The 16,670-nt window shown below is 52.6% G+C and overlaps 3 protein-coding genes across 3 annotated transcripts in view; 2 read left to right on the forward strand and 1 right to left on the reverse strand.

The window, feature by feature from the left end:
• The window catches only part of PHETA2 (PH domain containing endocytic trafficking adaptor 2), a 255,679-nt gene extending 246,339 nt beyond the window's left edge, over positions 1-9,340 (forward strand). Inside the window, exon 4 of the transcript XR_007508721.1 lies at positions 9,328-9,340. The gene's annotated coding sequence lies outside the window, so the exon portion shown is untranslated. The remainder of the gene's footprint in view (positions 1-9,327) is intronic.
• Positions 2,065-12,313, forward strand: SERHL2 (serine hydrolase like 2). The gene is given in 13 exon segments (XM_049822070.1): positions 2,065-2,349; positions 2,351-2,423; positions 3,940-4,174; positions 4,246-4,359; positions 5,425-5,466; positions 6,168-6,187; positions 6,380-6,454; positions 7,258-7,367; positions 7,641-7,720; positions 8,083-8,117; positions 8,892-8,968; positions 10,418-10,511; positions 10,822-12,313. Coding segments are annotated over 13 exon segments (1,194 nt in total). The 5' UTR covers positions 2,065-2,227; the 3' UTR covers positions 10,939-12,313.
• A 163-nt stretch (positions 12,314-12,476) lies between these two features.
• On the reverse strand, positions 12,477-16,182 carry RRP7A (ribosomal RNA processing 7 homolog A). The gene is made up of 7 exons (XM_049821613.1): positions 15,923-16,182; positions 15,685-15,827; positions 15,284-15,409; positions 14,874-14,997; positions 14,131-14,228; positions 13,546-13,744; positions 12,477-13,045 (listed from the first exon to the last, which is right to left on the reverse strand). The coding sequence occupies exons 1-7, from the start codon at positions 15,972-15,974 to the stop codon at positions 12,960-12,962; spliced, it is 828 nt and encodes a 275-aa protein (XP_049677570.1). The 5' UTR covers positions 15,975-16,182; the 3' UTR covers positions 12,477-12,959.
• Between the last annotated feature and the right edge of the window lie 488 nt (positions 16,183-16,670).

Genomic DNA, 16,670 nt, shown 5'->3' on the forward strand with positions numbered 1-16,670 from the left:
CCTGGGACCAGCTCTCAGCATGTAGCACTCCGAGGATGTCGCTTGTGGGTACGAGTTCTTGGCGGTGAAGTTCTCTGTGCCCCGGGCACATGTGGCAGCCAAGGCCTGGGGACCGTGAAGGTGATATCTGTGCTGTGCTTGCATGGCTGGCTGGACAACACTGCCACCTTCGATGGGTTCATTCCACTGTTCCCCAGAAGTGGGTCTGGCTCACAAGGATGGGCTCTGTGTCATGCTTCAGGTCTGCATGCCTGATTCTTTCTCCTTTTCAGATCACAGTTAAGTGGCAATGAATTTTCCTGGCCATGGCCTGTTGTCCCACCAACCACATAAGTTTGTGCAAAGGATCTGCATCACTCTGGCTCCTGACACAGTGTCCTCTTCCTCAAGAGCCATGCCATAGATAGAAGAACCGCAAGCCTAGCAGCCGCTGCCTAACAATTACACTGCTTTCTGGTGGCTTGTCATGAAGAAATCCCAGCAATTCAAAGGAAGGCCCTGCCCTCTGTTACAGTAGCAGCAGCAGCAGTGATTGATTATTGAGTGCATTTTACAAATGTGTTCTGCCAAGTTGTCTCTTGCTTTTCAGCTTTTGTAATCTGACACCCACCTCTGACAGTTGTAGGAAAGAAGCTGTAGATGGTACTGTGGCCTCTCTCCCTCCCTGTGGCTCCCCAACACTTGTGGTCTGCTTTCCTGCTCCTCCTCCATGGAGGCCTAAGAAAAAGCAATGCACTGGACTTTCCAAACCTATAAGAATTCATGTTCTTATTTCCTTTCTAGTTGCTCACCTGGAGGGGAGGCTGTGAGCTGCATAGCTCTATTTCTTCTCAGTGAGGCTGTGAGCTGCATAGCTCTATTTCTTCTCAGTGATGCGGCCCCAAGGTTACCTTTCAACTGCTGTGGTGCAGACCCTATTTTGCCAGGATGAGTTTGAGCTAGGCAGGAGAAACAGGGCTGTAAGCTTCTATGCTGGTTTCTTTCAAGCTTTGCAGGCTGTTCTGAAAACATATTGCGTAATTTAGGAGACTGATGTGCTGAACTGAGCAGAGAGTTTTCAATTACCAATATAAAAATGACTCCCTAAGAACAGACATTAATTCTGCTCTCCCCAACTGTTCCAGCAAGGCATCCCACTGCTTACAGCACAGTTTGACTTTGTTTTGTTTGATTGCAGAGTCCTTGACTGAAGGGGAATGGTTGTGGTCTGCGTTAGGCCTGGTAGACTCTGACTGCTGGAGGGAAAGTGAAGAACCAGCAAGCAGTATTCCCACCCATACTCAAGTATTGCCTTTCTTGAAGCCCAGTCTATGCAGCCACCCCCTTTCTGGGCAACTAATGAGGAAAACTATAGAAACCTCTCTAGCCGAGAGGGGTCTGTTTTTGCAGAAGAGGAGTGGAGCAGCTAAGGCAGTGCTGTCTGCTGTTTACCTGCTGCAGCTTGGCTCTGCAGTAGTCAGTTTACTGCGATGGGTCACAGTATGGGAGAGGACTCTTGTCCCTGGAGCAACGTGATTCCAGCAAGTGTTGAGTTCAGAAGAGTTTCTCTATCAGAGAGCGACAGAAGTTCAGCATCGGTGTCAAGCACTGAGCCCGTTTGATGTGGATACAATGCTCCTGGGTCACAGTTAAAACATCTCACGCTGTGTAGCTGCAGTACAGGCAGTTTCCATTGTCAGTAATGTGTCTTCTGGAGGTAGCCGAGGCTGCAGCCGTACCTCCATGATTGCAACTTCTCACAGGTCCCTACCATGCCCAGCGGTCTGACGGCAGCTTCAGACCCCTCGGACATCGTTGACTCCTCGTTATTCTTATTGAGCCCCATCCAAGCACAGGCTCTGCACAAGGCACTGGCTGCCTCCCACAGCCCCTCCCTGCCCTGGGCACCCAGGGGAGAGCTTGCAGGAGCTGGGGGGCTCCAGGACCAGCTGGAGGAGGTGGAGGCTGCTGTGGTTTCACCTATTTTCTCAGGCAAGAGGTTTCAGGGTCTGGAGAAAGGGGCAGGCTGGGTTGCTGTGACTGGGGGAAGAGCCAGGAAAGCAAGGAGGAGGGCTGCTGCGGAGGGTCGCGTGTTTGCCAGGATGACCCCTTGCTGTAGGGCCAAGGGTCGGGAGTGGTGGGGAACCGGGATATGCTCCCCAGGTAGGGGAGGCCGCGCTGTTGTGCCCCCACCCGCCCACCACCCCGTTTCCCAGGGCAGCCCGTGAGGCGATGAGGGAAGACAAAGATGGCGGCACCTCCGCCCCGCCGCTTCTCTCGGGCAGTGGCGGCCCCGCGGCGGCGGAGCGGCAAAAGGCGGAGGCCCGGGACGCCCCGAGGAGGTGGGGAACAGGGCGGCGCAAGCGGGCCGGCCCGCCCCGCCCCGCTGCCGGGCTGCGTCCTCCAGCCGCGGCCTTGCTCCGCCGTCCCGGGCAGACAGAGCGGTAGGAGGGGGCCGGGGCGCAGCGTGCGAACGGCGCGGGGAGCGGGGCCGGGGTGGCCACCAGCAGCGGCGACGCTCCGGGGGCCGCTCCCGGCGCCGGGCAGGGGTCGGTCCCCGGGCAGCCTTTTCGCGGGGCCACGACCCGCTGCCCCAGGGCGCCCTGAGGCAAAGGCCCGGGTGTAGCGGCCCTTCCTGCCCGCCTGGAGAGACCCCCACCCTGGAGCCGGGGGGGCACCCCAGAGGCGGAGCCCTTCTGGGCCCAGGCTGAGCAATCAGGCTTTGCCAGGAGCCCAGATCGTCAGGCAGGTCTGTGAGGAAGGGGCAGGTCTACTGTCACACCAGGGATCAGGCCATGGTTGTCAGCATCAGGCCTGGCAAGGGCAGCTGGGGTCATACACAGCCCAGTGATCAGCAGGCAAGGCCATGGGTCCTGGGGCTAGCACATTGCTGCTGAAGACCAGCACTCCTGCAGCATTGCTGGGGCTGGTCCTGGGCTGAGCTTAAATAGGCTCATGGGGAGGAGGGAAAGATGTAGGGGAGGCCCAGGTGTGACTGATGGGGACCATTAGGGCCTGTGAGTGCTCTCAGGACCTTGACAGCAGCCTCACCTCTCAGCCCCCCTCCTCTGTCCTCACACCTTACAGAGGTATGGGCTCAGCAGGGACTTGCTGTAGAGTGATTTAGTTGCTGTGGGCTGTCAGGCTGTTTAAGGGAGCAGAGACCTGAGACAAGCCATTGGCAAGGGGATATGATATGAGAGACTTGGGGATGACGATAGTTGTGATGAGGGGGCCCGGGACTTAGAAGGGCTTGGGGGTAAAGGGGAGATATTCAGTCCACCCCTGGAAGATCCCCAGAGGCTGGGTATTACTGGGCGCTTCACTCAGGAGCCTGGGGTTGAGTAAGGGTCAGATGTAGCTCAGTGACTGCCAGGCAGATCAGCAGTGATGAGACAGGTTTGAGGTGGAGCAGGTGCCTGGTTGGTTGTGGACCCATATCCCGTGCAGGGTCCCTGTCTCAGGGGCTGGGTGTGTGGGGGGGTGTGTGTGTGTCAGCAGTAACCTGTGTGGCACATAGCCAGCTGCTCTCTAAAAGGTGCCGAGTGGTGGTGTGAAAAAGGAGAAGCACCAACGTAAAAGATGAGAAGGTGGTAACAGTCTAGTACTGGAGGCAGCATCCTTATTCCCGAAATTGTCTTTTTGATCCAGGACAGGTGCCAGCCTGACTGCAGCTAGCTGGGGGAATTCTGTGTGGTTCCCTCTTGCCAGATATCCTGTGCCTTCTTGTTGGGTTGGCAGCTGCTGCAGAGACATGGAGAGGAGCCTTTCTCCTCCTGCACAGGGAAAGCTTGTTTCTTCCTAGGAGCACCGCTAGTATGTGCTGGGAGGAGGATTCCCCAAACAGGCAGGCAGGGATGGCAGCTTAGGATGTTGAATGGGGAGCTATAAATCAGCATGCTGCTAATTAAGACCACAGGAGGCTGGTGAGTTACTAAAGACTTGTATTACTCTTTTCAGAGCTCTGGGCCATTAATAAGATCCCTGGGCCCTACTCCGAGCACGTGGCTCTCCAGGGACATCACTCCTGAGCACTCTATTTTGGGCATGTTCTCAGAGTTGAAGTTCCCTGTGCCCTGGGGCCATGTGGCAGCCAAGGCCTGGGGACCCTCAGAGGGATACCCCGTGCTGTGCTTGCATGGCTGGCTGGACAACGCCAACACCTTTGACAAGCTCATTCCACTGCTCCCCAGAGGTATGTCTGGCTCATCAGGATGGTTCTTGTTGTGTTGCAGGGCTGCACATCTGATACTCTCTCCCTTTCAGATTGCTATTATGTGGCAATGGATTTTTCTGGCCATGGCTTGTCATCCCACCGACCTGCAGGCTCCCCCTACCATTTTCTGGATTACGTGAGCGATGTGCGCCGGGTGGCAGCAGGTGGGTGGTTGAAGGGACCATTGAGGGGATGTTTGTGCAGGGAGTGCTATATTGCTCCTGTTCCTTAGAACAAGCAGGCAGCATTTTCTGCCAGGAGAGGGGTTAGCTCCCTCTGCTTCTCCCCTGCCTGATGTTAGCCGCTGTTTTGTGACCACAGATGGAATAAGCATCCCTCTTTCTCACTATTTTGTGAGAGGAAGAAACAGTAAGCCCTGGGAAGCAAGTGTTTCTATACTAAAAAGCAGTAGTGGCAAAGTGGTGGATGCAACTAAATACTTTGCCAGACTGACTTTTTGTAAGCAGTCAGCAATCTCTAACCAGTGTTAGGTGTAAGTTGGCAGCTTGCTGCTTGCTTTAGTATCATACAAAGAAATCTGAAAGCCAAGGTGTCTTGGGCTCCTAATAAATCCTGATGTAACTGCCCATCTGTATGCTGATCTTGCATGAGGTTGTGGCACGTGCAGTTTTGCATCCCTCATTCAGTGTACGAAGAGCCTCTAGAAGCTCTTTGATGTGCCAGAAGGTAAGACACATCTTTCAGTGAGGTATATTTCAGATGGGCAGCACTGATGAAGCAGTATTTTCTCATAAGCCTCTTGGAGTGCCATAAAAATGAACTGAAGAGCCTGATGTGCTAAATGGTGCAGAGAGCTTTCACTTGGAATAATCATACTTTCCTCAAGGCAGCTCTGTGTCCTCACAGCTCTTGCAGGATGCCCTGCAGCAGGATGCTCTGTCAAGGTCTCTCTTCCAGCAGATGCTGCCCAGTTAGGCTCCTTTGCTTCTTGCCAGTCCTGTGTGTGGCAATGAATGGGAATTTGCTGTAGTTTGCCATACAGAGACAGCTTGAGAGGTGCGTGACTTAACTACCAAGGACATAAGGTAGTGGATGCTCTTTTTCTTTAAAACTGGCCTACTTAGCCACCTCATTTCTGGATTAGAAAGCAAATTAAGCAGTGCAAAAGCCCTCCTGGGAGAAGGGGCCCATGTTAGTGGAGAAGCAGCAAGATGCCACTGCTCTGGTTTCTAATGCAGCACTGTCTGTTTTTGTCTGTTGCCACTTAGCCTTGCAGTGGAGACGGTTCACCCTGATGGGTCACAGTATGGGTAAGTGGCTCTTGTCCTTGTAAGCTGTGAGATTCATGGAAAGAGGAGTAGATAATTAACTTACAAGACATGCTGCTTGAGTGATTAAAGTATCTGTGCCATTGTTTGAAACGCCTCTGCTTTCAAGACCCTGTAGTACAAACAGTGGTAACTCTTGCTGTGGGCCTTTCCCCCACCACCAGAAGGGAACAGTGATGGACAAAGAGGGGTGGTCTGCAGCAGGAGAATTCGCAGCAGGCCTTCCTGCCTGGTCCCCACAAGGCCACAAAGCCTGGAGACAGCAGGGCCCTTCTTGGTGGGTCATGGAGCTTGCTGAGGGGAACTGGACTCCAGGCTCCATCTTGTTGTGCTTGGGACATGATTGGGATTTGCCACAATTTGGGTTTTGCTCCCCAGGGCTGCTCTGGCCACAGCGTACAGGACCTGCACACCATAGCTTTTTAACTAGTACCTCCTCCTTGGCCTTTGCTTCCTGAGAGGGAGATTGGGATGGCACAGCATGTGGAGTCCAGCTGGCCAATAGCTCTGCTCTCTGCCTGCATCCTGCCTGCTGGGAGAGCTCTACTCTGTAGCTGGGGCTTTGTCCCTTGGTACAATGTGCATTTCTGCTTCTAAGGTAGCTCTTGCTACCTTGAGAAACTAGAGTTTCTGTTACCAGGGGGTGTCCTGCGCATAACTGAGCACCCTTCTCTCCTTTGCAGGTGGGTGTGTGGCAGGAATGGTGAGTAAAGCATCCTTTCTTCACGGGGTTTGTGATTTCTGCAGCTGGAACAAGGAATGAAGGGACAGACTGTGTGGGACTTGGATCTCAGGGGAGAAGAGGCCCTTCCCTGACCCCTTCTCCAGTGTAGCAGGACAAAGACATCACTCAATGCTCAGCTTTTCTCTTTCATATTGTTTCATCTCTCCTCAGTTCTGTTTCCTTTATCCTGAGATGGTGGACAAGCTGATCCTGCTGGAAAATCTTGGCTTTCTGCTAGGTCCAGAGGTTAGATTTTACATGTCCTTCCCCTCCCTTTTTTAAATAAAAAAATAGATATTTTTTCTTTTCTTTTCATCATTTGGTCAGAGAAAGCACTGATGTGACCAGTTCCTGGCAGGCCACACAAGTCTCAGGGCTCTTCCTTTTGGCAGGCACAGATCTGCTACTTGTTGCATGGACTGAGGTCCCCGCTTAGGGTGGCCCTTGGGGGACACTTACTAGCGATCCACATTCTGCAGTCCCTTAGCACCAAAATTCACTTGTCTGTGCCATGCCATTGTACAAAGGGAACTGGAACCTCTGTCCAAGCAACTGCCAGCTAAGGCTGTCTTTTGCCAACAGCTTGTTGGGTGATCTGGGTGCAAGCCTGGTGGATTTCTTTTTCTGTTCCTGGCAGGACATAAAGCTACATTCCCAACCTGCCATCATCGCTACCAGATGATAGGGTTTTGATTGGCAAAAATGGGACAGAAGCCCAGGGTCAGGAAGACAAAATTCCAGATTTCCCTTGTTCTTTTGGACAGTTGTCCTCAACTCAAAAGTAAGGTTGAAAGGGGTAGAAAAGATCACAAGGGTAAAAAGTTATTAAGTAAGTTATTTACATCAGTGCTTGGCTTTCTGTTCCTACCTCGCCTTTTAACTATTGCTGTTCCCTTTTCCCTAGAAATGGACATTTTTAATATGATTTCCATAACTGGTACCAGTTCTGAGGGATGTTGAAGGGTGAAGTGCCCTCCTCTACCCTCTGATAAGGGGTAAAACGATTCAGAAGAGAGGGGTTACTCTTGTTCCCTACCTTTCTGTTTCAGGACACTGAGGCGTGGCTGAAATCAAAACGGATGGTGATTGACAAATTACTGAGTCTAGAGGCGAAGCAGCAAACTCCCAAAGCACGGAGTCCCGAAGCAGCATTGCAGAGGTGGGTTCCCATCTGTCCTCTTCATTTGCTGCCTGCCCTCACCTTGGACAGAGTTATGGCTGCATGAATGAGAAAGGGAAACTGTCCCTGCACTTCCCTTTTCAAGTCCTCCTCTGGAATCTCATCAAGGCCTTTTGCTTCTGTGGCCAGAAGCTTCTGTTTCTTCCTGCTCTTTTCTGAAGCAGCCCAAGAGCTCTCTGTCACCTTGTTATACCATTTTTGCTTCACTTCCTCCCATTTCCAGCAGCAGTCTCTCTGCTATGTCTTCCCCAGGCTCTTGGAAGCAAACAGACATCTGACAGCAGAGGGTGGGGCAATCCTACTGCAGCGAGGAGCAACTGAGACACCCGCTGGTAAGGGGCTGCGTGGAGACAGGGCCCATCACAGTGCTGGGCCAACACTGGGTGTGGGAAGGGAGCAGTGCCAACAGCCATTGTCTTCTGCAGGGTACAGGGTGCCCCAGCTACAAGTTTACACAGCCTGAATGGGATCAATTAAGTCTGGAGGCAGAGCTCTCCAATCCTAGCAACTGGGGTTGGTGCTCAAGTTCCAGGACAGCTAAAGAAAAGAAATAAAAAAAAGGAGAGATCTGAATCAATCCTGTTCCTTCTGTCTCAAAAAAGTATTGGGCATACCCCAAAAGTGAGGAGAAACAGAGGAACTCCTGCTCCTGTGAGACACAAAAACCTTCTCTTGTGTTTTTTTTTTATTCTAGGGCTGGTGTATAACAGAGACATGAGAGTCCATATGGTGAGCATTGCTCTTCTGATGTGCCCCCTGCTGCTTCTGAGCGCTGTGTTTACAGAAAACTCAGAGGTAGTGGAGGTCCACTCACTGAGCCCAGGCCCTGCCTCCACCCAGCCATTCACATTCTGCTTCCCTAATTCCCACATCTCTTTTAAATTCTGCTGTTAAAAGAGCCTGCACTCAATCATTAACTGCCTCAGCTTACAGAGTCACTGGAAAATGTTGCTGATTTTTTTAGCAGTTCCTCTGCCCCAGGGCCTCCTGGCCACATTTTCCTGCCATTATAACTCTTCAGACAGCAAATGGATAGATGCTTTTGGTCAGCTTCTGTGTCAGGTCACCCATATAAGAAGGGGAAAGAGAGTGAAGCAAAGTCCTTATGTTTGATACTTTGATAGCTTTGTGCCACTTTTGAGCAAGTAGGGCCTCCTCTACCTGTGCTACTACCAGGGTATGAAAGCGAGAGTAGTGTACTGTCTCCTTTTCGGTAAAAGGATTTTTAAAGCTTTTCTCTGCTATGAGATCATTCCCATATGTGCTGCATCCCACCAGGCAGCATTGTTGGCAGCCCTGAAACACAGCTGGACAGAAGGAGCCTTTGCAGAGCCAACTAATCTTGTGCGCAGCCTGGCCGCCTGTCATGTCCCAGCACGGCAGCTTTGGGACTGCAGCCACTTCTGCCTTCAGAGCTGCTAGTGTGGCAAGGGTTAGGGACACCCCTTGCCCCCCAGCTGCTGTCCCTGACTTTTGCCACTCTCCCTGTCTTTGCACCTGCAGCAGAGTCGAGAGTTCTTCACGGTAGAACAGTGTGTGAAGCTCCTGCAGAAGATCCAGGACCGTGTTCTCATTATTATGTGAGTGAGGCACAAGCCAAACCAACCCCCGCTGCCTCCCTGCAGTCCTGGTTGGAGGGAACGAAGGCTAGAAAGGAGTCCTCTGCTACCCTGTCCTCTGCAGTGGCCACTCAGACCTTTGGGCCAGTTGGCACAACAGTACAGCCTCACATGTGAGAAGCATTTCCCAGTTCCCCACCGCTGCCCTGTGCTGGGCAGGCTCCTGGAGCAGGCAGAGAGCAGCTGGAACATCATCCTCACAGCCTGCTTTAAGGCTGGGCCTCCCTGGTGCAAGGCTGACTGAGGAAATGCCAGTCCTGCCCATATTCCTGCTTCACGCTCCTGTCCCACAACTTTCCGTCCCTTGGCCCTACAGCAAGGGGCCATCCTGGCAAACGCACAACCCTCCACAGCAGCCCTCCTCCTTGCTTTCCTGCTGGCCTGGCTCTTCCCCCAGTCACAGCAACCCAGCCTGCCCCCTTCTCCAGACCGTGAAACCTCTTGCCTGAGCAATTAGGTGAAACCACAGCAGCCTCCACCTCCTCCTGGAGCCCCCTGGCTCCTGCAAGCTCTCCCCTGGGTGCCTGGGGCAGGGAGGAGCTGTGGGGAGGTAGCCAGTGGCTTGTGCAGAGCCCCACAAACTGTTAAGCTGTCTGGGAGGGTAGCTGGTTCTGTCAGTCCTCTGCATTTTTCCCATCTCCTTAAAGGAGAAAATGTGCAGGGCTCTGGCTACCTTGGCCTGTGTGGTGCTGTTAAAAGACTCTAGGGAATAAGAGGAAATGCTAGAAGTTGAGAAATGAGGTGCAGTTTTGGATTCTTTGGTCTGTTGAAATCGTAAGAGCTTAAGCATTTTCCTGCTTGTCCAGAAATGCACCATCAGGATGAGGACAAGTCCTCTAGGCCATACAGAGTATGTGCGTTTGAGCCTGGGATGTCACCTTGTGTCATCACCTACAGCATGGTACAATACAGCATGAGCTTGGTTCTGCAGGAGGTCTAATGCTGGCTTCTCCAGGAGGACTGCCCTGGTACCTCCCTCTCCAAGAAGGGCACACCCTGTTTAAAGGCAGCAGCATTGGCCGGGGTGGGCAAAGGGGAGATGTAAAAGCTGTATAGAAGGAAAAAGTTAAGAGCAGAAGACAGGGTGGGGGCAGGGAATGATGTACTCGGAGCAGTTAAGGAGACAGCCCTGCAGGGGACAATATTTAACCAGTCTCTACTCTGATAATACTGGGCAATCTCCCAAGGTTTTAAACAGATAGTTTGATAGAAAATAGCTGCTTAGCCAATCTGTGTGGTGCTCCTCTGACTACCACGTATGACCCTGTAACCCTGCTGTTTACAAGCAGCCTGGAAAGAGCAGTTGACTCTGTCATTCCACTGTCTTGGGGAACAATGCTTCTGCCCAGGACAGCAGCAAAGACAAATGGAGGCACACTACGGCTGTACTGAGCCTTGCTGTTTTTTCAGAGCACAAGATGGACTCTTGGTACCGCACAACCTAGACAGCACAAATCACTTTGTGAAAGCCCTGTGGGAGACATTTGAGTCTACCCTCAAACAGGTGAGAGCAAAATCCATCCTCACATCTCTACTCAGCGCTGCCAACCTGAGAGCAGCAGCTTGGAGGACACCCCCCAGTAGGTGATTTGTCCTGAACAGCACAGCCCTCATACAGGGGGAAGCCAACTTTGCCCCTGCTGCCAAAGTCCCAGGTTAATACTGCCCTCTGGACCCAGCTCCTCCCTTGTCCTGCCATCCCTGTTCTGCCTCGCTTGCTGTGGCTCCCTGCCCCACGAGCACCACACAGTAAGCACAGCTTGCCTGAGGGAACACTTTCCTGATCAACATCATCTTGTGTCCTTTCCCTCCAGCACATCCAGCTAGTAGAGGTGCCTGGGAGTCATTTTGTGCACCTGAACGAGCCCAAGGTGGTGTCTGGGATCATCGGCAACTTCCTGACTGCGCAGAACAGCAGAGCGAGGCTCTAGGAAGACTGCTGCAGCAGTCCAGGAAAACAGGGAGCTAAAAAGCAGGTTCTGGAGGAATTGTCACCATTCCTACCTCGCATCCAAGATCAGTTTCATGATGCTCTTTCCTAAGCTTAGCTTGCTGCAGGTTGGAAGCAGGTCTGCCAGTGTTCCCTGGAGGATTGCTGAGCAAACCATCTCAGTTGTCAAAGGGAAAAGGAATCTTTCCTCCACTTCCAGCTCTGTGAGTAGAAGGATAGAGGCCCAGAGTGGCCTTTGCTTGCTTGCTCCTAACTCACACCCTGAAATGGAGCAAAAATACAGGCAGAGGCATCCTCTGTGGGAGCAGCAACACCAGCTGTCGCATTCCAAGAGACAGCTGGCTCATCTTGCCTCCTCCCTGAGGATGGTGCGACTAGTCTCCTCCCAGGATTAGACCTACTGAAAAACCAGGAAAGTGTTCTGCTTCTCTGCTTCTGTGGGCGCCTGAGCTGAGGGCCTCAGTGTCTCTGTTCTACTGTGAGAGCTGCTGCTTTTTTAAAAATCAGCTTAAAGAGCTCACCTGGGCATGGAAGGCCATTTTAATGGAACTCCTAGGGAATGAGTCACTAATCCTCTAGCTGAAGCAGCTGGCAGAACTGCTAATAATGGAAAACTTGGTAGAGATGATTTCTGTCCTTGTAAATAAAGACTAATCTCCTGATGTTACCTCTGTCTTCCTGACTCTATAGGAGAGTGAACCTCTTTTCTTTTGGGATGCTCACCCAAGCAGCTAAAACACCAATCTTGGAAGGCAGTGATTTTTACATGCTGTCTGCTTTAGATAGGGCATATTAAGGATCTATCTGCCTCCTAGTTAAATTGATGTAAAAAGCTACCGAAGCAGGCCTGGCAGTCTCCCCATGCAACAGAAACTGCATTTGCAGTGGGTTTTCTAGGAGAGGGTAAATCCATTTTAACTCAGCTCAGTGGAATTTACCAGCATTTCCATCTTACATTCATGGTTATGCTGATATTGAGGCTGCAGGCAGTAGAACGAATGTATAAAAGCCTGGGGATGGGTGGGTTACAGCCCCTTTCTGAGGAGAGTGCGCTGGGGTAAACAATCGTTAAGTCCAAAGCTGCACAAGTGTTATGTGGGCAGTACAGAAGCATTGCACCGCAGCTGGATATGCCTGTCGCCATCCTTACCTGCCTCCTGTGGACTGGTGACCGGTTAAGTGGAAACAGGCCTTGGAGAGTCTGGTTTCTCCCTCCAAAGCCAGGCTGCCATCTCACCTTGTTCTAGTGATGGTGCTGAACATCAGCTGAAGTTCCCATAGCACAGGCTGGACGTGGCTGTAGAAGTCCACGTACAGCTGGAAGACTGGGCACCTCAACACCTGGCTGACAGGGAGCCACCTAGAATGTAAACATTGAGGGAAGGGGTAGGGCTGTGTACCAAACCACTGATCTTTCCTTGTGACAAGAGGTCAGGGAACTTCCCAGTTGGGCTTTTCCCAAAGTCACTTCCCTCTTCTTAGTTACCCCCAGATAAAACATGCAAAGGAGCACCAGCATACAAGCCATGACTTTTATTGCCACCCCAGCACACAAGAAGCTGTCCCCCACAGCAGACCAAGGGGGAGAGAGAGGCATTCCTGTGTTTTGAGAACATAGCAGCAGTTTATTTACAATTCTTCAGCCATTCCCTGCGCCTGCAGAGGCTGTGCTCGATCAATCCCAGCTCTCGCCAAGCTTTGGGAGGGCCTTGGGTGGCAGGGAAATACAGGTTGTCACAGGAAGTGCCCGAGTCCCTTGACCTGAGCACCCTGGGAAGTGACGCCCCCGGGGGCCAAACGATGGCCAGGAAAGCAGGAGGATACCAGTGCAAATGAAGGAAACTCCCCCTCCAGTGGCAGCTGCTGGGATATCCCATTTCAGATCCAAGGGCAGGGACAATCTGAAGCTGCCTCAATTCCTTGAAATCCTTTGGCACACAGAGTCCGTAGGCATCTCTCCTGCCCTCCAGCACAGGCATCTGAGGAACAGCTCAGCACAGCTTAGTAGGGCCGAAACTTGCGCTGGGCTCGCATCAGCGCGATTCTCTGCTTGTCCTCCTCAAATTTCTTCCTCAACTGGGCAATGTCTGAAACAGGCAGAAGGAGAAAGGGGCCAGGTCACACGGGAGCAGCAGATCTCCCTCTCCTGAGGAGTTTCGCTTCCACACACCAGGAGGGGCTCAGTCCTGACACCCGCAAACACACACTTCCTAGAGCTGGTCCTTTTGTCTGGGCCAAATGCCAAGCTGGGGCTCTGGCCCTTAATTTCCAGCAGTGCTGCAGCTCCCTCTTGGGGAGGAAACTGGCTAGTTTTCCCTTTCAATTGCTGCCTTTGTGCAGACTGAAGAAACACCTATTGGAAAGCCACAACCTGTGCGCTCTCCTGCAAAATATTCCAGCAGCCCTTGCTAGGACAGGTGGTGGCAAGGGATGCCCAAGAGCTGGCAAGGCCATTTGCACAACCACCCAGCCAACTGTTCACCTGCAGCTAGACGTAGCCTCTACTGAAGAAAAAAGGACCCTCTTTGGGCCACAGTGAGAGAGACAAGAGACAAAGGCAGGGATAGGAGGAGATTCGGACACTCACGCTCTCTCTTGGTCTCACGATGCTGCCAGGCATAGAAGTTGAGCAGCTCTTTGCGGGCCCTTTTCTGTTTCTCCCTCTCCAGCATCCGCAGGTTAGCAGCCTCCGTCCGGGGCAGGCCAGGCTTCCGGCCCTTTCGTGTTACCTTTACCCAGCCCTCCTCATCTGGAACACCCTCCTGCTTGGCTGCTTTGGCTTCTTCCTGTAAAGACAGGAGGGTAAGGCAGCTCAGTGCAGGCAGTCCCCCTTAAACACATACAAAGCTACAGTTGCTCCCACTTCTGCACAAGATTTGAAGGCAGGCATGGGACCAAGGGCACAGGCATGCAACTCACAGTCACAACACTGCACACCAGCCAGGATCTGATTTATTTGTGGATACCTATTGTATGCCCTGGGTGGAAGGGTCAGGTGTTGTGGACCAAACCAGGACCTGACTGCCCACCAGCAACTGGGAGTAAAACAACCCTGCCAACCAGTGTGTTTCCCTTTGCTCTTTCCACTGAGGCCAGGGCACCAAAAGATCTTCTCCCTTTCCTCTCCCCAAACAAGCTGCTTAGCTGGGTTCCCTCCCCAGCCTGACCTCACCTCTGCTATCTTTTTGTCATAGTCTTGCATGTAGGCATCCACCTCAGCCTTCAGCTCCTCCCGATCCACGACTGAGGCTGCATAGCTGGCGATCCACTCTGAGACAGAGAAGGCAGAAGTCAGCAGTAGCCTCTGTTAGATGCAAGCCCTAGAGTGATGCCTTTGGGCAGCTCTAGAGAGAACTGCTGGGGGGAAAGACACACTCTGTTCCCATTCTTGTTCAGCCTCCCCACTGCCACAGCTCAACCAGCTTGCAGCTCAGGCCACGGCCAGTAAACGATGGGAAGAGCATGCAACTTTCCCAAGCAGGAGCACGCTAGCCTTAAGCCCAAGAGGTACAACATTCAGGGCCGCGTTCCTGTCAAGGGGTCACATCTGAAGTGCTGTCATCTTGACAGACACCCGGTGCCTACTATTGAGCCTAGATTCCATTTTGAGGGGAAGGCACAACCAGTTTCTTTGAATCTATGCGATACTGAAAAGATGTCAGGGAAAAACTGCCCTTCCATTGTACCAAGTGACCCCATTCTCCCACAGCGTCACTGCACCAGACTCCAATGTCCCGTACAACAAGACTGCTACCTTGTGAATAATAAAAGCAGGACAATGAAACACCGGACATCTCCCATCTCAGTATAAACTGGTGAGAATTAATCTGGGACATGCAGAGTAGGATTCAGCCAGGAATGAGTACAGTTCTTTCCCAGCACTAGCTAGCAGGAAGACAGCTAGGGCTGACTTACTGCTAATGCCAGTTTTCACAGGGTGACTCTCTGTTGATATCAGCAAGGGACCTTCCTGTGACAGGGTCTTGGCTGCCTGGACACCAGCTGGTTTCCTGAATACCACATATGCTACTTGAAATCCCTAAAAGAGACACCTAGGCCAGTCAGATACATCAGTGAAACTGATGACGCAGCAAGGAGCTGCAGTACAGATAAAATAAAATAAAATAAGATAAAATGTCACATCACAAGTTGGAGTGGGATAGCAAAAAAAAGATAATGTAAACTTAAATAAGTAATCATGTCACCCAGTGCCCCCAAATGGTTTCTCATATCTCGTGTTCCAAATAGTACCCGTCAGTGCTTGTGATCTTTTCCCATTCTGACCACTAAAGCATCAGTATGCCCCGCCCCCCCGGCAAGCTCACCGTTACAGTTTTGCGGTTGAAGAATTTGGACGTCTGTTTTTCTTTTTTCTCTCGCGGCCCTGGCTTGTCACAGATCTCCACAGACTGGACAGGCCCGCAGCGGGTGAACAGCCTAGAGAGAGAGTCCTTGACGCGGAGGAGAGAGAACAGGCGGTACAGAGAAGCGGGAGCGATTCCTCTCCCCACCTTCTCACGCACGGACCACAGAGCGCACCAGGAGGCCCTCCGGCACGGCCCCAGCCCCTCTGCCCACCGCGGCCCGCACGCACGCCGGGCTCCTTCGCCTACGGCCCCGGGCTCCCCAGGCGATGCCCTCGGCCGCCAGGGCTCCCGGCCGCCAGGACAAGCCCCGCGCGCCTCCCCCGTCGGCGAGACACACCCCTGGCGCCAGCCCCACTTACCGGGCTGCAGTACGGGGGGACGTTGAGGACGAAGAGGGTGCGGCGAGGCGGGTGCGCGGTGCCGGCCCCTTCCCGCACCTGGTGCTCCTTCACCAACAGGCAGTGGGGCGAGCGCTGCCGCGCCCCGAACTTCACCGCCAGAGCTGCGAGCCACGCACCGGTTAAAGATCCCGCTGCCGCCCCGGCCCCGCTCCCGGCCCCGCTCCCGGCCCTTCCCCGCTCCCCTGGGCCCCCTCACCCGTGTAGCCCGCCGGCGCCGCGCCAACCACACGCTCCTCGCCGGCCGCCATCTTAGCTCGGCAGGAAGCGCGGGGGCCGCCGGGAGTTGTAGTTCCGCCGCGCCGGCGCAGCGCTGCTAATGGCCGCGCTGGGGGACCCGCCGCCGCCCGAGCGTTGAGTTTAACAAGGAGGTTTCCCCACCCGGAGCATCTTATGGGATGCGCTGTAAGAAACCCTATAAACACACCATCAGTTAGCGTAACAGCTCTGAAAACGAAGACCTGAGCAGTGTAAAACAGGCAATGTGCGCAATCCTAGAGAGGCAAATAAAAGAAGTAGTAATCTTACAGATCCGTGAAAACATTCAAACACAGCCTTAAGAACAACTGTTTTTAAAGACTCTTGTTAAGCAGGGAAAGAAAAAGATGTCCTTTACATAGGAGCTTACATTTCTGACTGAATGGAAGACAGGACCGCTCCAATAATAAAGATACTGAAGCAAGATGTACATACAAGGTGAAAAAAGGTCAGTGAAAGTAAGAAATTATATGGAGAGTTGACTCAAACAAATATCCAAGTTAATGAACATTATCAGAAGAAATGGGACATGCAAAACCCATGAAAATACACCAGCCAAACTTGCAAATTGTGGCATCACTTCAGAAGTCAGCATGTTTTGGAAAAAGCAAAGGAAAAAGAAACAGTATTACAAATTACCTACCACCTGTCCCGGCCAGCAGTGCTGAATTAGTGCAAGCAATCAGTGT

The sequence above is a fragment of the Accipiter gentilis genome, chromosome 18 (genome assembly GCF_929443795.1).
Source record: "Accipiter gentilis chromosome 18, bAccGen1.1, whole genome shotgun sequence".
Lineage (NCBI taxonomy): Eukaryota > Metazoa > Chordata > Aves > Accipitriformes > Accipitridae > Astur > Astur gentilis.